The sequence below is a fragment of the Nicotiana sylvestris genome, chromosome 3 (genome assembly GCF_000393655.2).
Source record: "Nicotiana sylvestris chromosome 3, ASM39365v2, whole genome shotgun sequence".
In the NCBI taxonomy this organism is placed as follows: domain Eukaryota; kingdom Viridiplantae; phylum Streptophyta; class Magnoliopsida; order Solanales; family Solanaceae; genus Nicotiana; species Nicotiana sylvestris.
The window spans coordinates 48,044,528-48,071,293 of record NC_091059.1 but is presented as its reverse complement, the minus strand read 5'-3'; the positions used below and the strand labels follow the sequence as shown (position 1 = coordinate 48,071,293).

Below are 26,766 nucleotides of genomic sequence, written 5' to 3'. Positions count from 1 at the left end.
GAGTGGTGGATTGATTCTGGAGCCACTCGCCATGTTTGTGCTGTGAGGGAAGCATTTTCTACATATGCTTCTGCTGGACCCGAAGAGACGCTCTCTATGGGAAATGCTGCTACAGCAAAAATTGAAGGATACGGTAAGATATTTCTCAAGATGACTTCTGGCAAGGTCATGACTTTGAACAACGTCTTTCATGTTCCCGAAATTAGGAAGAATTTAGTCTCTACTAGACTTCTTGTAAAACACGGTTTCAAGTACGTTTTTGTATCCGACAAGGTTGTAATAAGTAAGAATGAAATGTTTGTAGGAAAAGATTACCTCACCGAGGGCCTTTTCAAGCTCAATGTAATAGTTGTTGACAATAATAATAAGACTTCAGCTTCTTCTTACTTACTTGAGTCAATTGATTTATGGCATGTACGTTTGGGTCATGTCAATTATAAAACCTTGCGAAAAATGATTAACTTGGAAATATTGCCTAAGTTTGAATGCGAAAAATCAAAATGTCAAATATGTGTGGAATCTAAGTATATTAAACATCCTTATAAGTCGGTAGAAAGGAATTCAAATCCTTTAGACTTAATTCACACAGACATTTGTGATATGAAGTCAATACCATCTCGCGGTGGAAAGAAGTATTTCATAACTTTTATTGACGACAGTACCCGATATTTCTATGTTTACTTACTTAATAGTAAAGATGAAGCAATAGACGCATTCAAGAAATACAAAAATGAAGTTGAAACGCAACTTAACAAGAAAATCAAAATGATAAGAAGTGATAGGGGTGGTGAATATGAATCTCTCTTTGAATAAATATGTTTAGAATATGGAATTATTCATCCAACAACAACCCCTTACACGCCCCAATCCAATGGGATTGCGGAAAGAAAGCATCGTTCATTAAAGGAGATGATGAACGCATTGTTGATAAGTTCTGGATTGCCACAGAACTTGAGGGGGGAAGCTGTTCTTACGACTAGCCGAATACTAAATCGAGTACCCCATAGCAAAACACAATCCATTCCATATGAAAAATGGAAAGGAAGGAAGCCCAACTTGAATTATTTTAAAGTGTGGGGGTGTGGTGCAAAAGTACAAGTTCCTAAACCCAAAAGGGTAAAAATAGGACCGAAAACAGTTGATTGTGTTTTCATAGGATATGCGACCAATAGTAAAGCATATCGATTTCTGGTTCATAAATCATAAAATCTTGACATTCATAATAATACGGTTATAGAATCAGATAATGCTGAGTTTTTTGAAAATATATATCCGTATAAAAAGGAATGTGAGTTGTTTGGTGAAGGTTCTAAATGACCTCGGGAAGCAATAAAAGAAAGTACATTTAATCAGGAGGATCCAAGACGTAGTAAACGTCAAAGAACGTCTACTTCGTTTAGACCAGATTTTGTGACTTTCTTATTGGAAAATGAGCCTCGAACACTTAAAGAAGCTATGTCTTCTTCGGAATCATTGTTCTGGAAAGAGGTAGTCAATAGTGAAATAGAATCCATATTGAACGACCATACATGGGAATTGGTTGATCTTCCTCCTGGAAATAAACCTTTGGGTTGTAAATGAATTTTTAAAAGAAAAATGAAAGATGATGGCACTATTGATAAATTTAAAGCAAGAGTTGTTGTCAAAGGGTATATACAACGAGAAGATCTTGATTACTTTGATACATATTCACTAGTGACGAGAATTACGTCCATACGAATGCTAGTACCTTTAGCTGCAGTTTATGGTCTTGAAATTCATTAAATGGACGTAAAGACATCCTTCTTAAATGGAGATTTGGAGGAAGAAATTTACATGGAACAACCTGAAGGGTTTGTAGTTCCAAGTAAAGAAAAGAAGGTATGTAGACTTGTTAAGTCCCTCTACGGACTAAAATAAACACCCAAACAATGGCATGCAAAATTTGACCAAACAATGTTGTCAAATGGTTTTAAGATAAATGAATGTGATAAATGTGTGTACATTAAAAATGTTCCAAATCACATAGTCATTGTTTGCCTATATGTGGATGATATGCTGATAATGAGTAATGACATTGCCAACATAAATGCGACTAAGCGTATGCTAACTAGCAAGTTTGATATGAAGGACTTGGGAGTTGCAGATTTAATTCTGGGGATTAAGATCCAAAAGACTCCTCAAGGTCTGGCATTGTCACAATCTCATTATATTAAGACAGTACTTGAAAAATTCAAGCACTTAGGCTTTAAAGTTGCAAAGACTCCAATTGACGTGAATTTTGCATTAGCAAAGAACAAAGGCCAAAGCATATCACAATTGGATTATGCTCGTGTGTTGGGATGCTTAATGTACATCATGAATTGTACACGACCAGATATAGCTTGTGCTATAAGTAAACTGAGTCGATACACGAGCAATCCAGGTCAATCTCACTGGATGGCAATGAAACGAGTTTTGGGATATATATAACATACCCAAAACTTTGATTTGCACTACAGTAAATATCCTGCGGTGATTGAAGTATATTCTGATGCAAATTGGATCACCGGTTCAACTGATTCGAAGTCCACAAGTGGATATGCATTCACTATTAGTGGAGGAGCGGTATCTTGGAAGTCGTCCAAACAAACATGTATTGCCCGCTCTACAATGGAGGTTGAGTTCATAGCCTTAGATAAAGCCGGTGAAGAAACTGAATGGCTCCAGAATTTCTAGGAAGACATTCCATTTTGGCCTAAACCGTTGGCACCAATATGCATACATTGTGATAGCCAAGCAGCAATTGGAAGGGCTGGGAGTGTTATGTATAACGGTAAATCTCGTCATATACGACGAAGACATAAAACCGTTAGGCAACTACTCTCTAGAGGAATTATCACGATTGACCGTGCAAGGTCAAGTGATAATGTGTCGGATCCACTTACAAAAGGCCTAACTAGAGAGGTAGTTGAGAAATCATCAAGGGGAATGGGACTATGGCCGAGAACAAGTCATTGTGGCGGTAACTCTACCTAGAAGACTGGAGATCCCAAGATCTAGGTTCAAGGAGATCAAACAAAGTCATTAATGATGGTTCAACATTGTCAACAAAACTTTTGGTCCATTCTCGTGATGAGACAATGTTCAATACCAAGGATAAAGCATTAAGGCTTTTTAATGATTTCTAAATTTGATACAGGGTATATCAAATAGTGTATCTACGGGATGACACGTTTAGGAATCACCTATGTAAGTGTGAAGTGTTAGCCGCTTCAAGGAGAATTTTGCAAGGCCAATTCTCTACGCACTTATGAAACCAGGCAGTGTTCATGGCTGAAACGAACACAACAATGAGAACCAAAGACGGTTAAGGGATTGATTGTGTGACTTATGGTTGTCTAGGTATACACTAAAGTTCGACGGTTCAAAGATATCAAATCTACCGATTGACCGAGTATATCCGACATAAGTTCACTACGGAAAGTTCAAAGGGAAACCTACTTATCCAGATGCAATTAATTCTTGTTTGCAAATCACACAAGTTTTTCATGCATACTTCCATGATATAGCCATTCCCCATTCATGTGGGGGATTGTTGAGTTTTTGTTTAAGATGAAATAGTCTTAAAATTAGAGTGAATGGGAAATGGAGGGAAATGAAAATTTTGAGTAAAATTTTAAGTTTCCCTCTCCTTTTAATGAGACATTGTCCCTCATTGGTAGAGGAAAAGGAGTTTGGTGAGTTTATATACAAATGCACTTCATGTAGCTCTTAAAGAGTTAAGAAGAAGACAAGCCTCGCGCCGTCGTCGCTCGCTCGCTCGCTCGGCTACGGCTTCGGCTTCGGCTTCGGCTTCGGATTTGGATTTGGATTTGGATTTGGTCAAATGATCGATTGATTGATTAATTTTTTGGACCAAATTTATTTGTTAATAGTAGATATTAACGTAATATTATCCGTGTTTGTAACGGATATGTTCCAATCCGTGTATTGTACCACCAGTTGCAATAGCAGCCGCCTAGTGCTCCTCCCACCATGGCTAAGTGCTTGCTCCATAACAAGCTAGTGCATGCTCCACCATGGCTTGCTCCATAACGAGCTAGTGCATGCTCCACCATGGAGAGGTGGCAGGTCTCACAACTGACTGCTATAAATATGAACAACAGCAGTTGGAGAATAGACACACCGAAACAGAATTGAGAGCTATTGATCTTCTCTTCACCGAAAACTCAACGTTGGCTATAATTTGCATTCCTTCCTCTCAGAATTTCCATTCGACTTCTGAGTTTTCCTCCCTTATTCTGCATTGTTTTAAACTACAAACAAAGCATCCGTAAGTGTGATTTGCTGCCGAACTTTGTATTCGCAGAAACACTGTGAATTCAGTGGGCTCGAATTAATTTCTATTTTATTTATATTTACGTTTATAAGCTAACGTTCTAATTTCCAGAATCATTATTTACAAATACATGCATAGTAATAACAAAGAGGTGGTCCGTTCGTGGATTTTGATCCATTGTTAATTTCCTGCATAATCCATTGTTTTAATATAACTTTGTGTTGGAAGCACCTTGAAAGGTCCATTTTTAATTTTGTCTCTCTTCAAATATTCAACATATCCTTGCAATTAGTTTTGATGGAATGAAACAATGTTGTGCATATTCTTTGAGATTATGTATCAATTTGTTTGGATGGTATTCGTACTGTTTTCAAGTATCATTAGTTTAAGGACTACGGAATCTTGTGAATGTTGAATCATTAGTCTATTACTAAGCTTTGTTTTTAAAAGAACAATAGTGCACTAAGAATTTTGGACTAAACGAGTCATGGAGATCTCAAATGGCTTTTTCTAGTTTTGATCCATGTTAGTTACAAATTTTAGGCTTCTTTGTTTTTTTATATGGTTTATTTGTCTTAGATATTTTGTGGTTATAATAATTGTCAGAAGAATTGCAGCCACAGTTTTGAATTAAACAAATTAACGAAAGAATATTTGCTGGCATGAAGTTAATAAAGTTTTGTTAGTAAGTATTGAGGATGATTTTGGCTCAAGACAATTTATGTTGCTACTTTATTCCTGTCTCATTAATCACATCGTTAGGAGCATGCTTAGGCCGTCCTTATCTTGGGTAGGCAAGTCGTAGAATTTTTGCCAGTTTTGAGGCGAGAGGTCATTCCTTTAGTTAAATTTATCCGGAAAATGCCCCGAAGGATTTGTATATATTTTGTTCCGGGGAATGCCCCATAGTATCATGTATTTGCAGGCCGTGACGAACTTCATGGAAGAAATATATAATATATTAGCATTTAGGACTTTACTTTGATTTTCTTTTATTAGGTGGGGATGACCTCGAGCCTCTTGTGTGTTTATTTTTCTTTTCTGTGTTTATTTTTACCTTAATTAGATTATTCTAAAATCCAACTAGATTGAGTACGCAACCGTGACTTTCACGGGACTTAAGGAGTGTCTAACACCTTCTCTCCGAGTCAAATGGACCCCCTTACCCGAACCTCTGATGCATACTTAGTTTTGGAGTCCAAAGTGTTTAAAAAGGAAAAAATCATTTTTATAAAATGGTGACCTGACACACCGAAACCAATGTCAGGTGGCGACTCTTAGTTGTTTCCTTTTGAATAAAATTTTATTACTTTTTAATTAAAACCCCTTTTGAGATTTACAAATCATTTTATTTATTTAAGAGGGTTAGTGAGGTGGTTAAAAAAGGGTGTGATATCTCTGACGACTCTGCTGGGGACTTGCAGATTCGAGCTAGTACTTGATCTTGTTGTTTTTTTATGATATTCGGTTGAGGTGTTTTATGTGTTTTGTTTGCTTTATTTCATTTTTGTTTTGTTTATGTCGTTTTATTATTTTCTAGTTGCTTATTTGTTTACAGTTTTTCTTTTACGTGTTACTGATTTATAAACTGTCATCATTTGCATAACCCTGAGTCTTTTTTCTGCAACAAGTCTCGGAGTACGCATCGCGTACACGAACTCTTTGTTGAGTCACCCTTATTTTAGGAGGGGGGACCGTCGGACGTATGGAGTGGGTGGAAAGCTTGAGCAGCCACTATCGACCATACGCTCCCCCGAATTTCCTTGTTAATAAACCTCAAACGTAGGTCAGCTTTTAGGTCATTTTTATTTGCATCATATCATTATGACCTAGAAGGGCCCGGTCCTAGGTGCCGTGTCCTTTGTAGGAAACCTGTCCAAATTATGTCAAATGGGCCCGCTGGCCCAAAATGATATTCAATCATCCTATGTGCTAAATGTTGCATCTACGAGGGTAGAAAGGTCATTTGGCGGACCGATGTTTTGTAAATAAGGGTGAAAATGAAGCAAGTAGGGCCCAATTATATTTTTCTTTCACAACTTTTTCAAGAAAAAACCAAAAACCAAAAAAAAATTTAAAATGAAAAATCCAAAAAGATTGTGCACTTTTCCATCATTTTCCAAAAATAAAAAAAAAGAGAAAAAAAAGAAAATACAAAAGATTTTACATTCTCCATCATCTTTCAAAAAGACAAAAAATATAGTTTCTCCAAATTAGTTGTATTTTTTTAAAAGCTTTCTCCCATGTCCAATCTTTCCGAACTACGCATACCTGATTCTTGTCTTTCGGGGCGAGATACGTGGCAGCCCACATGGTGTCCGGTCTCCCTAGTAAGTCTTAGGTTCTGGGCTTTGCGGGGTCTTAGCCAAGTCTTGTATGTCTAACCACTTTTGGCCACATCGTCCTTTTCTGCAAAATAGGGCTATTTCCTCAAGGTGGTTTGTTATCCCATGTCTTAGATCCCTAAGTCCACAACAAGGTGTCCTCTCAGTTTTAAGGTCCATTCTAGTGGAATTTGCCTATCTAGCCACTTTTGGCCACATCGGCCATTCTTGCAAAATGAGGTCATTTTCGCAAAAGTGGTTCAATGACCCATGTCTTAGCATCTTGAGTCCACAACTAGGTTTCATATTACGTTAAGGCCCGTCTTTATTGAGTTGCATCTTTAGCCACTTCTGGCCATATCTGCCATTTTTGCAAAATGTGTCATTTATGCAAATCAATTTCTAGAGCCATAATTATTGGAAGTTTGAATCCATATAAGCTTTAGTGAAGTATTTCCATGTCTTTGAGGTCACCTTTGTTGAGTTTTCACTTCTAGCCACTCTTGGCCGCGTAGGTTAAGTTTCAAAAATAGCCCAATCATGTCTTGCATGTGTCCAATAGGAGGTGTTGTGGTGTCTCATAATGTCTTGAGTCAGTGATCTATTTGGTCTTATTTTTCTCATTCAGGTGTAGATTCATTTACCTGGACTCGAGCATGACAGATACTCTAGGACCACTGCATTCAGGAGCTGCTTAAAGATACTTTTATGTTTTGAGTCTATCATTCATTTTATCTTTTACTTTCTAGTCTTGTACAGTAATATCGAGTATGTTGTTATATTACTTCCCATTTTTTATTTGAAAAAAAAAAACAATTATAAATGAAAAATCCAAAAAAGATTTTTGTTTTTAGTGTATTTTGTCCATTACTTTTTTCAGAACTACGCTTGATCTGATTCATGAGGGACATGATACGTAGGCAACCCGCATAGGGTTCGATCGGATCATTTTTTTTAAAACTAAAAAAAAGAGGAAAAAGGAAAAAAAGAAAAAAGAGATGAAATTGTGGATGTGAGAAATGAGAGGAGAGAAAAGAGTGACAATTAAAAAGAAAAAAGAGAGGAAGGAAAATGAGCAAGCCAAGCAGTGTTAGAAAGGAAAATGAAGAAGGAAATGGAGCAAGAAGAGTGAAATTGGGATGATGCCATATGACCTTCGTATCCTCGAAGCCATTTTAGAACCGTTAATTGTTGCTAGGGGCATTGCACACAATGTGATATTTATATCTAATAAATACCCTAACGCTAACATGTTGGCTTTGTTTTGCTCCTCTTTGTTACTTTCATTGTTATCATAATAGAGGGTGGTTAGTTTGTGGCATTTTGGCGAGTCATCTGTACAACATAAGGTAAAAGAGTAAGGTAGACATGGATAGCAAAGACTTGGACACATGAGTTGTAGACCCACCGAGAGAGATTGTCGAGTCGGAACCGAAACTGAAAGAGGAGGTCCGAAGGTTGAAACATCAGATAGCGGAAATATATCAGGCCTAGATTAAGGGACATTCTCCACCTTCATTCCCTACCAACTATACAGAAAAACATGCCTCCATTCCACCACTGTCTCAAGCCCAGATGCCCACTATCGTTGACCTTTCTCCTTAATATGCACCAGGCTATACCCCTTACCACAATTACCCTGGCACTTCCGCCCAAACTTTCCATGCTCCACCAGCCAAAACAATCGCATTCTCAGCTCCAGATACCCAATACTATGCCCCGGAACCCACCTTCAAAGTCTCAGATCCTTACTCCTACACGCCCCACCTTGAGCCTCATGTTGAAACTGAGAAACCACCCAAGAACATGGAGCAAGAGGAGATATTTAGGAAGGTAAAGAGTCTGAAGCAATCATTGAGAAATATGCAGGGGTTGGGAAGCCAGGTGAGTATGGCTTATAAGGATTTGTGTTTGTTTCCTGATGTTCAACTGCCTGCCGGGTTCAAGATGCCCAATTTTGACTTGTATGACGGACATGGGGATCCTGTAGCTCATCTGAGAGGTTACTATAGTAAAATGAGAGGCACCGGAGGAAAAGACGAATTACTGATAGCGTACTTCAGCCAGAGTCTGAGTGGGGTAACTCTAGAATGGTACACCTGCCAGGACGCCAGTAGGTGGTACACATGGGACAATTTGGCTCAGGCCTTTGCTCTGTATTTTCAGTACAACATAGACATTGTCCTGAATCGCCTGTCCCTGACCAAGGTAGAAAAGAAGCCCAGTGAAAGCTTTAGGGAATATGGGTTCTGATGGAGGGAGCAAGCTGCACGGGTCAATCCTCCGATGGAAGAAGATGAGATGGTTGAATACTTTCTTCAAGCCCTGGAGCCTACTTACTTCGGTCATTTGATCTCAGCCATTGGTAAGCCTTTCAATGATGTGGTAAAGATGGGAGAAATAGTGGAAGAGGGACTGAAGTCAAGCAAGATCATGAGCTATTTTGCCTTAAAAACCACAACACAAGCAATTCATCTTAAATTATTTTGATCCTTCATGCCACCCTTTCTTTCTAACCCGGTCCAAAAGCCTACATTACGGTCCAAAGAAAGACCTTTCGACCAATCTTTCAGGATGCCAAATAAAGTGTATGGTAAATGTATGATCTTCTTGTATCATGGGTAATACCTTGTTCTCAACACAAAGAAAGAAAATGATAAAATGAGAGAGTCTTATTGGTGAAAACCCTCAGGGGCACGTAAGGCGACGGTGAGTTGAGAAAAGAACAAAATGAGTGAGGATCGATGGTGAAAACCTTCAGGGCACTACAAGTCGATTGAGGATTGTGGATCAGATGGGACAATTGAAGCGCTGAAGCCTAGTTTCAGAGCAAAGAGGTACAATAAGAGTTGAATATTAGACATGCTTGAGAGATTAGGCCACTTAATCCAAAGGTGCATGTCATGGTCATTAGAGTTGGTATCCACATCTGATAAGTTTCTACTTTGTAATTTTCTTGTTAGGTATCATCTCTTTCCATTGTCCCTTATTTTGTTCCTCTTGTTTTGTTTGAGTCCCTTCTTGAGTCCGTTTGGTCAGAACAAGTGAGAAATGACTTCAAAATTTGCTACCAGCTTTCCAATTGCACAAAACGAATTTGGTTAGCACATCAAAGTGTCATAAGTTAGGGAAAAGCAGTATACTCACTGAGTTGGTAACAATCAACATGCTTTGGGATTCATGTGAAATGCAAAGGTTCGGTAAATGTCAATTCATGAGCAAAATGCAATAGATAGAGGATATTGGGATCGAATAGAGCGGAGGTGTTTTCTGTGATAAAGGTTGAAAGAAAATGGGTAGTAAATAACAGGCAAGGTCTTACAAGTTGAAATCAAAGTTATCTTGGCAAGTGCAGAAGCAACTGCCTTCAAGGTCAAGGACACAAACTAACCACCATGTTTTAAACTCACAAGGTTTCTTTGTCTGAAACAGGGATGAAGGCTATGTTCATAACAAAGCTTGAATTTTTCAGGTGTAATGCCCCAATTCTGCTTGCGCGAAGGCTACTGAGAAGATCACACATCACCCTTAGGAGAAGCACTTCCTAGTCTGGGCCTTTCAAGTTATATTTTGTTTTAGGAGACATACTTCCTAAATTGAGATTTTACCCCTAGGAGATGCACTTCCTAGTCTGGGTATTTCAAGTTATATTTTTATATTAGGAGACACACTTCCTAATGTTGGTCATTTAAATTCATCCCTAGGAGGTGCACGTCCTAGTTGGAGTCATTGAAGTTTTACCCATTAGGAGACGCACTTCCTAGTAGGGGTCTTTCAGATTATACTTGTTAGGAGACACACTTTCTAGCTTTGGTCATTTAAATTCATTCCTAGGAGACACACTTCCTAGTTTTAGTCATTGAAGTTTCACTCCTAGGAGATGCACTTCCTAGTCTGGGTTTTTCAGGTTATATTTTGGTTTTAGGAGATGCACTTCCTAAATTGAGTTTCACCCCTAGGAGACGCACTTCCTAGTTTTGGGTCATTTAAGTTTATTCCTAGGAGATGCACTTCCTAGTTTGAGTCATTGAAGTTTCACCCCTAGGAGACACATTTTCTAGTCTGGGGTCTTTCAAGTTATATTTTTGTTTTAGGAGACGCACTTCCTAAATTGAGGTTTTACCCCTAGGAGACGCACTTCCTAGTTTGGGTCATTTAAGTTCATTCCTAGGAGATGCGCTTCCTAGTTTGAGTCATTGAAGTTTCGCCCCTAGGAGACGCACTTCCTAGTCGGGGTCTTTCACGTTATATTTTTGTTTTAGGAGACGAACTTCCTAAATTAAGATTTTACCCCTAGGAGATGCACTTCCTAGGTTTGGGCATTTACATTTATTTTTAGGAGACGACAATTCCTAGTTTGAGTCATTCAAGTTTTACCCCGAGGAGACGCACTTCCTAGTTTTGGTTCATTCACATTTCACCCTAGGAGACGCACTTCCTAGTTTTGGGTCATTTAAGTTCATTCTTAGGAGACACACTTCCTAGTTTGAGTCATTAAAGTTTCGCCTCTAGGAGACACACTTCCTAGTTCTGGGTCATTTAAGTTTATTCCTAGGAGACACACTTCCTAGTTTGAGTCATTGAAGTTTTACCTTTAAGAGATGCACTTTCTAGTCTAGGGTTTTCAAGTTATATTTGTTTTAGGAGAAGCACTTCCTAAATTGAGATTTTACTCCTAGGAGACGCACTTCCTAGTTTTGGTTCATTAAAGTTTCATCCACAGAAGATGCACTTCCTAGTTTGGGTCATTCAGGTTTTATTATTAGCAAATGCATTTTCTAGTCAAAGTTTCTTGGTTTTACTCACAGGAGACGCACATCCTAGTTGAGTCTTTAGCTTACTATCATCAAGCATAAGTGGTTTACAGTTTTGCTAACAACTCACAGATCTTCCTAGTGCAAACTGGAGTAGAAGATTTTGTTTGTTTTGTTGTTTTGATCACAGGCACCCACCTGGAGAACAAGGGAATTTATTTCAAGTTTGAAGCAAGTCGCAGGCGCCCACCTAGAGAACGAGGGAATCCATTTCAAGTTCTTTTCAGAGTCACTTCAAATTTCAAGTCAGTAGCAGGCGCCCACCTAAAGAACAAGGGAAGTCATTTGAGAATTCAATTCAAGTTAGAAGTAGCAGAAGCTCGTGGCAAGAATGCGAGTCAACAGTCCGAGATGACCAACAGAAGTAATCTCAATCCAGAATTTTAAAAAAAAAAAGTGATCCAAAATGCACAAACAGGTGAAAGATGTGAACTGCTCAAAACATGGTTGAAGTTATGAGCACTGCATGCCCGGTCTTGATCCAACGAAGTCTTGGAGGAATGAATCAGCACCTGCAGCTAGCAAGCGTCAAGGTTCAAATCTAAAGTCTGCAAGAAGAACCATTCAAGACTCAAGATCAAGTTTCAGAAGACTTATAGATAGGAATCTTGTAACTCATAGCTGACAAGCTTAATTAGTCTTATTCATTTTATGATTTTGATGTAATAACAAGACCGTGGACTGGAACTTTGATGGCACCTCAATCAGCTCTCCACCTCGGTAAACTCCATCACTCTTCCTACTTCTGAACTACAGGTGGCCTGATTCCTTTATAACCAAGGATATGTAGGCAGCTCAGATACCAGGGCTCGGTCACGTTCTCCTTTCTTTTAGTTTTTAATCTCTCTAAATAAGGGTCGGGTCAAAAAACCTGTCTCGTCATTCTTTGTCTGAAAACTCTTCGTGTTTCCAATCAAAGAGGGACAACTATAGACATGTAATTCTTGACCCACTCCAAGATTTTACGCTTTTTAGTGTTAAATATTTAGTTTAGGTCTAGTATAACTATTTAAACTAGTTTTGACACTTTTACTTTATTTTGTCAATAGACGCATTCAAGAAATACAAAAATGAAGTTGAAACGCAACTTAACAAGAAAATCAAAATGATAAGAAGTGATAGGGGTGGTGAATATGAATCTCCTTTTGAACAAATATGTTTAGAATATGGAATTATTCATCAAACAACAGCCCCTTACACGCCCCAATCCAATGGGATTGCGGAAAGAAAGAATCGTTCATTAAAGGAGATGATGAACGCATTGTTGATAAGTTCTGGATTGCCACAGAACTTGTGCGGGGAAGCTATTCTTACGGCTAGCCGAATACTAAATCGAGTACCCCATAGCAAAACACAATCTATTCCATATGAAAAATGGAAAGGAAGGAAGCCCAACTTGAATTATTTTAAAGTGTGGGGGTGTTTGGCAAAAGTACAAGTTCCTAAACCCAAAAGGGTAAAAATAGGACCGAAAACAGTTGATTGTGTTTTCATAGGGTATGCGACCAATAGTAAAGCATATCGATTTCTGGTTCATAAATCATAAAATCTTGACATTCATAATAATACGGTTATAGAATCAGATAATGCTGATTTTTTTGAAAATATATATCCGTATAAAAAGGAATGTGAGTCGATTGGTGAAGGATCTAAACGACCTCGGGAAGAAACAAAAGAAAGTACATTTAATCAGGGGGATCCAAGACGTAGTAAACGTCAAAGAACGTCTACTTCGTTTGGACCAGATTTTGTGACTTTCTTATTGGAAAATGAGCCTCGAACATTTAAAGAAGCTATGTCTTCTTCGGAATCATTGTTCTGGAAAGAGGCAGTCAATAGTGAAATAGAATCCATATTGAACAACCATACATGGGAATTGGTTGATCTTCCTCCTGGAAATAAATCTTTGGGTTGTAAATGAATTTTTAAAAGAAAAATGAAAGATGATGGCACTATTGATAAATTTAAAGCAAGACTTGTTGTCAAAGGGTATAGACAACGAGAAGGTCTTGACTACTTTGATACATATTCTCCAGTGACGAGAATTACGTCCATACGAATGCTAGTAGCTTTAGCTGCAGTTTATGGTCTTGAAATTCATCAAATGGACGTAAAAACATCCTTCTTAAATGGAGATTTGGAGGAAGAAATTTACATGGAACAACCTGAAGGGTTTGTAGTTCCAAGTAAAGAAAAGAAGGTATGTAGACTTGTTAAGTCCCTCTACGGACTAAAACAAGCACCCAAACAATGGCATGCGAAATTTGACCAAACAATGTTGTCAAATGGTTTTAAGATAAATGAATGTGATAAATGTGTGTACATTAAAAATGTTCCAAATCACATAGTCATTGTTTGCCTATATGTGGATGATATGCTGATAATGAGTAATGACATTGCCAACATAAATACAACTAAGTCCATGCTAACTAGCAAGTTTGATATGAAGGACTTGGGAGTTGCAGATTTAATTCTGGGAATTAAGATCCAAAAGACTCCTCAAGGTATGACATTGTCACAATCTCATTATATTAAGACAGTACTTGAAAAATTCAAGAACTTAGGCTTTAAAGTTGCAAAGACTCCAATTGACGTGAATCTTGCATTAGCAAAGAACAAAGGCCAAAGCATATCACAATTGGATTATGCTCGTGTGTCGGGATGCTTAATGTACATCATGAATTGTACACGACGATATAGCTTGTGCTATAAGTAAACTGAGTCGATACACGAGCAATCGAGGTCAATCTCACTGGATGGCAATGAAACGAGTTTTTGGATATATAGAACATACCCAAAACTTTGATTTGCACTATAGTAAATATCCTGCGGTGATTGAAGGATATTGTGATGCAAATTGGATCACCGGTTCAACTGATTCAAAGTCCACAAGTGGATATGCATTCATTATTAGTGGAGGAGCGGTATCATGGAAGTCGTCCAAACAAACATGTATTGCCCGCTCTACAATGGAGGCTGAGTTCATAGCCTTAGATAAAGCCGGTGAAGAAGCTGAATGGCTCCGGAATTTCTAGGAAGACATTCCATTTTGGCCTAAACCGTTGACACCAATATGCATACATTGTGATAGCCAAGCAGCAATTGGAAGGGCTGGGAGTGTTATGTATAACGGTAAATCTTGTCATATACGACGAAGACATAAAACCGTTAGGCAACTACTCTCTAGAGGAATTATCACGATTGACTATGTAAGGTCAAGTGATAATGTGTCGGATCCACTTACAAAAGGCCTAACTAGAGAGGTAGTTGAGAAATCATCGAGGGGAATGGGACTATGGCCGAGAACAAGTCATTGTGGCGGTAACTCTACCTAGAAGACTGGAGATCCCAAGATCTAGGTTCAAGGAGATCAAACAAAGTCATTAATGACGGTTCAACATTGTCAACAAAATTTGTTTTAGTCCATTCTCGTGATGAGACAATGTTCAGTACCAAGGATAAAGCATTAAGGCTTTTTAATGATTTCTAAATTTGATACAGGGTATATCAAATAGTGTATCTACGGGATGACACGTTTAGGAATCACCTATGTAAGTGTGAAGTGTTAGCCGCTTCAAGGAGAATTTTGCAAGGCCAATTCTCTACGCACTTATGAAACCAGGCAGTGTTCATGGCTGAAACGAACACAACAATGAGAACCAAAGACGGTTAAGGGATTGATTGTGTGACTTATGGTTGTCTAGGTATACACTAAAGTTCGACGGTTCAAAGATATCAAATCTACCGATTGACCGAGTATATCCGACATAAGTTCACTACGGAAAGTTCAAAGGGAAACCTACTTATCCAGATGCAATTAATTCTTGTTTGCAAATCACACAAGTTTTTCATGCATACTTCCATGATATAGCCATTCCCCATTCATGTGGGGGATTGTTGAGTTTTTGTTTAAGATGAAATAGTCTTAAAATTAGAGTGAATGGGAAATGGGATTTGGATTCGGATTTGGTCAAATGATTAAGTTTTCCTCTCCTTTTAATGAGACATTGTCCCTCATTGGTAGAGGAAAAGGAATTTGGTGAGTTTATATATAAATGCACTTCATCTAGCTCTTAAAGAGTTAAGAAGAAGACAAGCCTCGTGCCGTCGTCGTCGCTCGCTCGCTTGGCTACGGCTACGGCTACGGCTTCGGCTTCGGATTTGGATTTGGATTTGGTCAAATGATTGATTGATTAATATTTTGGACCAAATTTATTTTTTAATAGTAGATATTAACGTAATATTATCCGTGTTTGTAACGGATATGTTCCAATCCGTGTATTGTACCACCAGTTGCAATAGCAGCCGCCTAGTGCTCCTCCCACCATGGCTAAGTGCTTGCTCCATAACAAGCTAGTGCATGCTCCACCATGGCTTGCTCCATAACAAGCTAGTGCATGCTCCACCATGGAGAGGTGGCGGGTCTCACAACTGACTGCTATAAATATGAACAACAGCAGTTGGAGAATAGACACACCGAAACAGAATTGAGAGCTATTGATCTTCTCTTCACCGAAAACTCAACGTTGGCTATAATTTGCATTCCTTCCTCTCAGAATTTCCATTTGACTTCTGAGTTTTCCTCCCTTATTCTGCATTATTTTAAACTACAAACAAAGTATCCGTAAGTGTGATTTGCTGTCGAACTTTGTATTCGCAGAAACACTGTGATTCAGTGGGCTCGAATTAATTTCTGTTTTATTTATATTTACGTTTATAAGCTAACGTTCTAATTTCCAGAATCATTATTTACAAATACAGGCATAATAATAACAAAGAGGTGGTCCGTTCGTGGATTTTGGTCCATTGTAAATTCCCAGCATAATCCATTGTTTTAATATAGCTTTGTGTTGGAAGCACCTTGAAAGGTCCATTTTTAATTTTGTCTCTCTTCAAATATTCAACATATCCTTGCAATTAGTTTTGATGGAATGAAACAATGTTGTGCATATTCTTTGAGATTATGTATCAATTTGTTTGGATGGTATTCATACTGTTTTCAATTATCATTAGTTTAAGGACTACAGAATCTTGTGATTGTTGAATCATTAGTCTATTACTAAGCTTTGTTTTTAAAAGAAAAATAGTGCACTAAGAATTTTGGATTAAACGAGTTATGGAGATCTCAAATGGCTTTTTCTAGTTTTGATCCATGTTAGTTACAAATTTTAGGCTTCTCTGTTTTTTTTATATGGTTTATTTGTCTTAGATATTTTGTGGTTGTAATAATTGTCAGAAGAATTGGGGCCACAGTTTTGAATTAAATAAATTAACGAAAGAATATTTGCTGGCATGAAGTTAATAAAGTTTTGTTAGTAAGAATTGAGGATGATTTTGGCTCAAGACAATTTATGTTGCTACTTTATTCCTGTCTCATTAATCGCATCGTTAGGAGCATGCTTAGGCCGTCCTCATCTCGGGTAGGCAAGCCATAGAATTTTTGCTAGTTTTGAGGCGAGAGGTCGTTCCTTTAGTTAAATTTATCCGAGAAATGCCCCAAAGGATTTGTATATATTTTGTTCCGGGAATGCCCCATAGTATCATGTATTTGGAGGTCGTGACGAACTTCATGGAAGAAATATATAATATATTAGCATTTAGGACTTTACTTTGATTTTCTTTTATTAGGTGGGGACGACCTCGAGCCTCTTGTGTGTTTATTTTTCTTTTCTGTGTTTATTTTTACCTTAATTAGATTATTCTAAAATCCAACTAGATTGAGTACGCAACCGTGACTTTCACGGGACTTAAGGAGTGCCTAACACCTTCTCCCCGAGTCAAATAGACCCCCTTACCCGAATCTCTGATGCATACTTAGTTTTGGAGTCCAAAGTGTTTAAAAAGGAAAAAATCATTTTTATAAAATGGTGACCTGACACACCGAAACCAATGTCAGGTGACGACTCTTAGTTGTTTCCTTTTGAATACAATTTTATTACTTTTTAATTAAAACCCCTTTTGCGATTTACAAATCATTTTATTCATTTAAGAGGGTTAGTGAGGTGGTTAAAAAAGGGTGTGATATCTCTGACGACTCTGCTGGGGACTTGCAGATTCGAGCTAATACTTGATATTCAATCATCCTATGTGCTAAATGTTGCATCTACGAGGGTAGAAAGGTCATTTGGCGGACCAATGTTTTGGAAATAAGGGTGAAAATGAAGCAAGTAGGGCCCAATTATATTTTTCTTTCACAACTTTTTCAAGAAAAAACCAAAAACCAAAAAAAAATTAAAATGAAAAATCCAAAAAGATTGTGCACTTTTCCATCATTTTCCAAAAATAAAAAAAAGAGAAAAAAAAAAGAAAATACAAAAGATTTTACATTCTCCATCATCTTTCAAAAAGACAAAAAATATAGTTTCTCCAAATTAGTTGTATTTTTTAAAAAGCTTTCTCCCATGTCCAATCTTCCCGAATTACGCATACCTGATTCTTGTCTTTCGGGGCGAGATACGTGGCAGCCCACATGGTGTCCGGTCTCCCTAGTAAGTCTTAGGTTCTGGGCTTTGCGGGGTCTTAGCCAAGTCTTGTATGTCTAACCACTTTTGGCCACATCGTCCTTTTCTGCAAAATAGGGCTATTTCCTCAAGGTGGTTTGTTATCCCATGTCTTAGAGCCCTAAGTCCACAACAAGGTGTCCTCTCAATTTTAAGGTCCATTCCAGTTGAATTTGCCTATCTAGCCATCTTTGGCCACATCGGCCATTCTAGCAAAATGGGGTCATTTTCGCAAAAGTGGTTCAATGGCCCATGTCTTAGCATCTTAAGTCCACAACTAGGTTTCATATTACGTTAAGGCCCGTCCTTATTGAGTTGCATCTTTAGCCAATTCTGGCCATATCTGCCATTTTTGCGAAATGTGTCATTTCTGCAAATCAATTTCTAGAGCCATAATTATTGGAAGTTTGAATCCATATAAGCTTTAGTGAAGTATTTCCATGTCTTTGAGGTCACCTTTGTTGCGTTTTCACTTCTAGCCACTCTTGGCCGCGTAGGTTAAGTTTCAAAAATAGCCCAATCATGTCTTGCATGTGTCTAATAGGAGGTGTTGTGGTGTCTCATAATGTCTTGAGTCAGTGATCTATTTGGTCTTATTTTTCTCATTTAGGTGTGGATTCATTTACCTGGACTCGAGCATGACAGATACCCTAGGACCACTGCATTCAGGAGCTGCTTAAAGATACTTTTATGTTTTGAGTCTGTCATTCATTTTATCTTTTACTTTCTAGTCTTGTACAGTAATATCGAGTATGTTGTTATTACTTCCCATTTTTAATTTAAAAACAAAAAAACAATTATAAATGAAAAATCCAAAAAAGATTTTTGTTTTTAGTGTATTTTGTCCATTACTTTTTTCAGAACTACGCTTGATCTGATTCATGAGGGACATGATACGTAGGCAACCCACATAGGGTTCGATCGGATAATTTTTTTTAAAACTAAAAAAAAGAGGAAAAAAGGAAAAAAGAAAAAAAAGATGAAATTGTGGATGTGAGAAATGAGAGGAAAGAAAAGAGTGATAATTAAAAAGAAAAAAGAGAGGAAGGAAAATGAGCAAGCCAAGCAGTGTTAGAAAGGAAAATGAAGAAGGAAATGGAGCAAGAAGAGTGAAATTGGGATGATGCCATATGACCTTCGTATCCTCGAAGCCATTCTAGAACCGTTAATTGTTGCTAGGGGCATTGCACACAATGCGATATTTATATCTAATAAATATCCTAACGCTAACATGTTGGCTTTGTTTTGCTCCTCTTTGTTACTTTCATTGTTATCATAATAGAGGGTGGTTAGTTTGTGGCATTTTGGCGAGTTATCTGTACAACATAAGGTAAAAGAGTAAGGTTGACATGGATAACAAAGACTTGGACACATGAGTTGTAGACCCACCGAGAGAGATTGTCGAGTCGGAACCAAAACTGAAAGAGGAGGTCCGAAGGTTGAAACATCAGATAGCGGAAATATATCAGGCCTAGATTAAGGGACATTCTCCACCTTCATTCCCTACCAACTATACAGAAAAACATGCCTCCATTCCACCACTGTCTCAAGCCCAGATGCCCACTATCGTTGACCTTTCTCCTTAATATGCACCAGGCTTTACCCCTTACCACAATTACCCTGGCACTTCCTCCCAAAATTTCCATGCTCCACCAGCCAAAACAATCGCATTCTCAGCTCCAGATACCCAATACTATGCCCCGGAACCCACCTTCAAAGTCTCAGATCCTTACTCCTACACTCCCCACCTTGAGCCTCATGTTGAAACTGAGAAACCACCCAAGAACATGGAGCAAGAGGAGATATTTAGGAAGGTAAAGAGTCTGAAGCAATCATTGAGAAATATGCAGGGGTTGGGAAGCCAGGTGAGTGTGGCTTATAAGGATTTGTGTTTGTTTCCTGATGTTCAACTGACTGCCGGGTTCAAGATGCCCAATTTTGACTTGTATGACAGACATGGGGATCCTGTAGCTCATCTGAGAGGTTACTGTAGTAAAATGAGAGGCGCCGAGGGAAAAGACGAATTACTGATAGCGTACTTCAGCCAGAGTCTGAGTGGGGCAACTCTAGAATGGTACACCTGCCAGGACGCCAGCAGGTGGTACATGTGGGACAATTTGGTTCAGGCCTTTGCTCGGCATTTTTAGTACAACATAGACATTGTCCTGAATCACCTGTCCCTGACCAAGGTAGAAAAGAAGCCCAGTGAAAGCTTTAGGGAATATGGGTTCCGATGGAGGGAGAAAGCTGCACGGGTCAATCTTCCGATGGAAGAAGATGAGATGGTTGAATACTTTCTTCAAGCCCTGGAGCCTACTTACTTCGGCCATTTGATCTCAGCCATTGGTAAGCCTTTCAATGATGTGGTAAAGATGGGAGAAATAGTGGAAGAGGGACTGAAGTCAAGCAAGATCATGAGCTATTCTGCCTTAAAAGACACAACACAGGCAATTCAAAACGACATAGGAAGCTTGTCGGGTCAGAAGAAACATGATGATGTTGCCATGGTTGTCTCAGGATCGCGACATAGCCCAACGGGTCTGCCTCACCAATATACTCAGCCTCGACCCCAACCCCAACCCCAAACCTATCCTCGAGCTTCACATGATCCACCTCAGTATTATCCTCCGAACAACGTCCAGTCATTTGTTCAACCACTGGGTCACTCCTTATGTCGAGCACCAGCACCGCATAATACTTTTTCGCTTTCACAACATTTTCAAGCTCCCAACATCCCCAGGAAACAGGGATATATAGGGGAACAAAGGCAAAGAAATAGTTTCACGCCAATCGGAAAATCCTACACAAGCTTGTTTGAAAAGTTAAAACAGTCTGGCCTGATTAAGCCGCTCCTCAGCTATACTCCGGAATAATATGCAAAATATTTTGATCTTACTATAAGGTGCATGTACCACTCTAATTTCCAAGGGCATAACATTGAAGATTGTCGTGATTTGAAAAGGGAGATAGAAAGAATGATTCAAGAAGGGATAATTGTGATCCAGGACAGTGACACCCAGAATATCGCGCAGAATCTTTTACCTGCACATGATGATGCACACTTTGTGGGGAGGATGCGTGGTGATAGGGAGTATGAGAGTCCTCTTGGGAACTTTCTGATTGAAGTTAATGATATTGAAATTGGTGAAGGTCCCAGTAATTTTGATGTGCAATCCAATGGCTAAGATGCCGAGTTTGGTAATTGGAAAGACACTCCTTTCTTGGCCAGCTAGTGAGGAGTTTTGGTGGTTTTATTTTGTTGTCATTTCTGTTTTTCAGGTCATTTTAGGGTTGTAATCCGGACATTGCCTTGTGGCTCAAACCTTTCTTCTTCTTATTTTGTCTAGTTCGTTTAGTTGTAGTAACTCGTCTAGTATTATTTAGGATTGTTCCGGGGTTGTAACCTATGTCTATTGTACTTGTTTTATTCGAACCTTTTTCACCATCTATTTAATGCAACCTCCTGTTTTCTGTTAGTTCTAGTCAATTGATGTTTAGGTCACCTTTCCTTTTATAGTCCTTCTCATGCTGACTCTAGTGACATAACATGCACACATAATTCTCAGTCTAGTTTTGAAAGTTAGTCTAATCATGAAGCAATGACACAGTTTTGAATATGATAAGAAGATGTATTGAGGAAACAAGCAAGTATTCACGCATTCTGAGATAACCTGAAGTTTAAATTGAGTGAAACTGAGGCAGTAAGTCTGGAAAATCAAGAGGTTGATAAGAGCATACAATAAGGAAATGTCTCTCAAGAAGTTTGAGGAAAATCAGTCAGTGTTGAAATGCATTATTCCACATCAATATAAGGTTGAGTCAAGTCTGCTTCGAACTGGCAAGGATCATTCATTGGGACAAAGGTATTGCCCGTCGGCACTTTCTGTTTGTGATGATGCCATCAATAGATACTGTGCATAATTTCTTTGCTTATCTTCAATTGCACGTTTGTACATGGTATTTTTTAAAGTTTGGTATGACGAAGATATTTTATTCTGATACCCCAAACACTTTTATCTTTTGCTACCCCTTTTGAGCCTTAATTTGCTTTGTTTCATACCCCTCTTTAGGAATCAGAAGTAGAGTTAGGAACTAGAAAAGAAAAAAGAAAAGAGAAAAAGAAGAAAAAGAAAAAAGGAGAAAAGAAAAAAGAGAAAAAAAGAAGAAAGGAAAAAAATAACCAACTTTGTGTTTTGAACTACGTTCGACCTGATTCTTGTCACCACAAGATACGTAGGCAGCCTTACGATTCGGTCGCACCAAATAAAATATTTCATAATCCCCCGAATTCAAGTGTGGGGTAGATTTTCTTAGAAATCTCATCAAAAAAAATCCCCAAACTACAAGAAACTGGGGAAGAAGTTTTAATTTTTTCAAAAGACCTGATTCCAAAAGTTGTAATTTTGAACCCGTTCATCTTAAATTATTTTGATCCTTCATGCCACCCTTTATTTCTAAGCAGATCCAAAAGCCTACATTACAGTCCAAAGAAAGACCTTTCGACCAATCTTTGAGGATGCCAAATAAAGTGTGTGGTAAATGTATGATCTTCTTGTATCATGGGTAATACCTTGTTCTCAACACAAAGAAAGAAAATGATAAAATGAGAGAGTCTTATTGGTGAAAACCCTCAGGGGCACCGTAAGGCGACAGTGAGTTGAGAAAAGAACAAAATGAGTGAGGCTCGATGGTGAAAACCTTCAGGGCACTACAAGTCGATTGAGGATTGTGGATCAGATGGGACAATTGAAGCGCTGAAGCCTAGTTTCAGAGCAAAGAGGTACAATAAGAGTTGAATATTAGACTTGCTTGAGAGATTAGGCCACTTAATCCAAAGGTGCATGTCATGGTCATTAGAGTTGGTATCCACATCTGATAAGTTTCTACTTTGTAATTTTCTTGTTAGGTATCATCTCTTTCCATTGTCCCTTATTTTGTTCCTCTTGTTTTGTTTGAGTCCCTTCTTGAGTCCGTTTGGTCAGAACAAGTGAGAAATGACTTCAAAATTTGCTACCAGCTTTCCAATTGCACAAAACGAATTTGGCTAGCACATCAAAGTGTCATAAGTCAGGGAAAAGCAGTATGCTCACTGAGTTGGTAACAATCAACATGCTTTGGGATTCATGTGAAATGCAAAGGTTCGGTAAATTTCAATTCATGAGCAAAATGCAATAGATAGAGGATATTGGGATCGAATAGATCGGAGGTGTTTTCTGTGATAAAGGTTGAAAGAAAATGGGTAGTAAATAACAGGCAAGGTCTTCCAAGTTGAAATCAAAGTTATCTTGGCAAGTGCAGAAGCAACTGCCTTCAAGGTCAAGGCCAGAAACTAACCACCTTGTTTTAAACTCACAAGTTTTCTTTGTCTGAAACAGGGATGAAGGCTATGTTCATAATAAAGCTTGAATTTTTCAGGTGTAATGCCCCAATTCTGCTTGCGCGAAGGCTACTGAGAAGATCACACATCAACCTTAGGAGAAGCACTTCCTAGTCTGGGCCTTTCAAGTTATATTTTGTTTTAGGAGACGCACTTCCTAAATTGGGATTTTACCCCGAGGAGATGCACTTCCTAATCTGGGTATTTCAAGTTATATTTTTATATTAGGAGACACACTTCCTAATGTTGGTCATTTAAATTCATCCCTAGGAGGCGCACGTCCTAGTTGGAGTCATTGAAGTTTTACCCATTAGGAGACGCACTTCCTAGTAGGGGTCTTTCAGATTATACTTGTTAGGAGACACACTTCCTAGTCTGGGTTTTTCAGGTTTTATTTTTGTTTTAGGAGACCCACTTCCTAAATTGAGTTTCACCCCTAGGAGACGCACTTCCTAGTTTTGGGTCATTTAAGTTTATTCCTAGGAGATGCAATTCCTAGTTTGAGTCATTGAAGTTTCACCCCTAGGAGACACACTTTCTAGTTTTGGTTCATTCACATTTCACCCCAGGAGACGCACTTCCTACTTTTGGATCATTTAAGTTCATTCCTAGGAGACGCACTTCCTAGTTTGAGTCATTAAAGTTTCGCCTCTAGGAGACACACTTCCTAGTTCTGGGTCATTTAAGTTCATTCCTAGGAGACACACTTCCTAGTTTGAGTCATTGAAGTTTTACCTCTAGGAGATGCACTTCCTAATCTAGGGTTTTCAAGTTATATTTGTTTTAGGAGAAGCACTTCCTAAATTGAGATTTTACTCCTAGGAGACACACTTCCTAGTTTTGGTTCATTAAAGTTTCATCCCCAGGAGATGCACTTCCTAGTTTGGGTCATTCAGGTTTTATTATTAGCAAACGCATTTGCTAGTCAAAGTTTCTTGGTTTTACTCACAGGAGACGCACATCCTAGTTGAGTCTTTAGCTTACTATCATCAAGCATAAGTGGTTTACAGTTTTGTTAACAACTCACAAATCTTCCTAGTGCAAACTGGAGCAGAAGATTTTGCTTGTTTTGTTGTTTTGATCACAGGCACCCACCTGGAGAACAAGGGAATTCATTTCAAGTTTCAAGCAAGTCGCAGGCGCCCACCTAGAGAACGAGGGAATCCATTTCAAGTTCTTTTCAGAGTCACTTCAAATTTCAAGTCAGTAGCAGGCGCCCACCTGAAGAACAAGGGAAGTCATTTGAGAATTCAATTCAAGTTAGAAGTAGCAGAAGCTCGTGGCAAGAATGCGAGTCAACAGTCCGAGATGACCAACAGAAGTAATCTCAATCCAGAATTTTTTAAAAAAAAATGATCCAAAATGCACAAACAGGTGAAAGATGTGAACTGCTCAAAACATGGTTGAAGTTATGAGCACTGCATGCCCGGTCTTGATCCAAAGAAGTCTTGGAGGAATGAATCATCACCTGCAGCTAGCAAGCGTCAAGGTTCAAATCTAAAGTCTGCATGAAGAACCATTCAAGACTCAAGATCAAGTTTCAGAAGACTTATAGATAGGAATCTTGTAACTCATAGCTGACAGGCTTAATTAGTCTTATTCATTTTTTGATTTGATGTAATAACAGGACCGTGGACTGGAACTTTGACGGCACCTCAATCGGCTCTCTACCTCGGTAAACTCCATCACTCTTCCTACTTCTGAACTACAGGTGGCCTGATTCCTTTATAACCAAGGATATGTAGGCAGCTCAGATACCAGGGCTTTGTCACGTTCTCCTTTCTTTTAGTTTTTAATCTCTCTAAATAAGGGTCGGGTCAAAAAAACCTGTCTCGTCATTCTTTGTCTGAAAACTCTTCGTGTTTCCAATCAAAGAGGGACAGCTATAGACATGTAATTTTTGACCCTCTCCAAGATTTTACGCATTTTAGTGTTAAATATTTAGTTTAGGTCTAGTATAGCTATTTAAACCAATTTTGACACTTTTACTTTATTTTGTCACAAAAACAAAAATTACAAAAAAAATACTTTCTTTTATTTAGCTAATTAATATTATATCTAGTTATATATAGTTTATCTTACTTCCTATAAGGTGAAAAATCACAAAAAAAGAGTCATATTTTGTTTTTCAAAAAATAAAATGAAAAGTTTTAAAAAATATTTTCACTTAGTTTAGTGTTACTTTTAAGTTGTAGGTCTTTAATGAAATATAGAGTAGTGTTTAGATTTTAAAATATATTATTTTATTTCTTTCTTTTAATGTCCTATTAGTTTAGATAAACATCAATTTTGTTTATTTTCATAAGAAAAGAATGAAAAAAGAAGAAAAGAAAATAGAAAACGAAGAAGAGGAAAAGAACGTCTGAAGCAAAACAAAGAAATGAAATGGTTCCTTTTATCTTTTCACAAGGTGATCACATCCATTTTCACAATTTCCTTATTCTATCTTTGTCTCCTTCTTTAAAATATTATTATAACATTGACTTCTACTTCATTTTCTTATATTTGCACTCATAATATTTTCTTCTAGATATTCCACATGTACAGATATTCCTTGTTCTTTCTTTTCATCAACTAATATCACCTTGACACCTCATCATTGTCACATGCTCCCATATTTCCAATCATACACATTCTAATAAAGTGGGGAGATTAGCAATGAGAAAAACCTAGCGCCGCAGTCTCGTCATCCCAAAAATCTATCTCTCCAGCTACACTACCATGGAAATACCAGAGCTAATCCTCATTTTTACCATTGAAATATCTTACGTTTCCAGCACTAAAATCAGTCACAAAACCCATTTATAATACCATTTCGGATCAAGAGTTTAGCGATTTCAAATCTCCGGCTCTCTGAATCTGAGTCGAGTTCGATTTCTGGTCAAGAGGTGGTCCGTTCGTGGATTTTGGTCCGTTGTTAATTTCCTGCAGAATCCATTCTTTTAATATAACTTTGTGTTGGAAGCACCTTGAATGGTCCATTTCTAACTTTGTCTCTCTTCAAATATTCAACATATCCTTGCAATTAGTTTTGATGGAATGAAAAAATCTTGTGCATATTCTTTGAGATTACGTGTCAATTTGTTTGGATGGTATTCATACTGTTTTCAATTATCGTTAGTTTAAGGACTACGGAATCTTGTGATTGTTGAATCATTAGTCTATTACTAAGCTTTGTTTTTAAAAGAAAAATAGTGCACTAAGAATTTTGGAATAAACGAGCCATGGAGATCTCAAATGCTTTTTCTAGTTTTGATCCATGTTAGTTACGAATTTTAGGCTTCTCTGTTTTTTTATATGGTTTATTTGTCTTAGATGTTTTGTAGTTGTAGTAATTGTCAGAAGAATTGGGGCCACGGTTTTGAATTAAACAAATTAACGAAAGAATATTTGCTGGCATGAAGTTAATAAAGTTTTGTTAGTAAGAATTGAGGATGATTTTGGCTCAAGA

The 26,766-nt window shown here is 38.0% G+C and overlaps 1 protein-coding gene across 1 annotated transcript; it reads left to right on the top strand.

The window, feature by feature from the left end:
* Positions 1-19,725: 19,725 nt before the first annotated feature.
* LOC138887316 (uncharacterized) lies at positions 19,726-21,123 on the top strand. Its single transcript, XM_070169048.1, has 3 exons — positions 19,726-19,998; positions 20,086-20,445; positions 20,944-21,123. The coding sequence occupies exons 1-3, from the start codon at positions 19,726-19,728 to the stop codon at positions 21,121-21,123; spliced, it is 813 nt and encodes a 270-aa protein (XP_070025149.1).
* Positions 21,124-26,766: the final 5,643 nt, after the last annotated feature.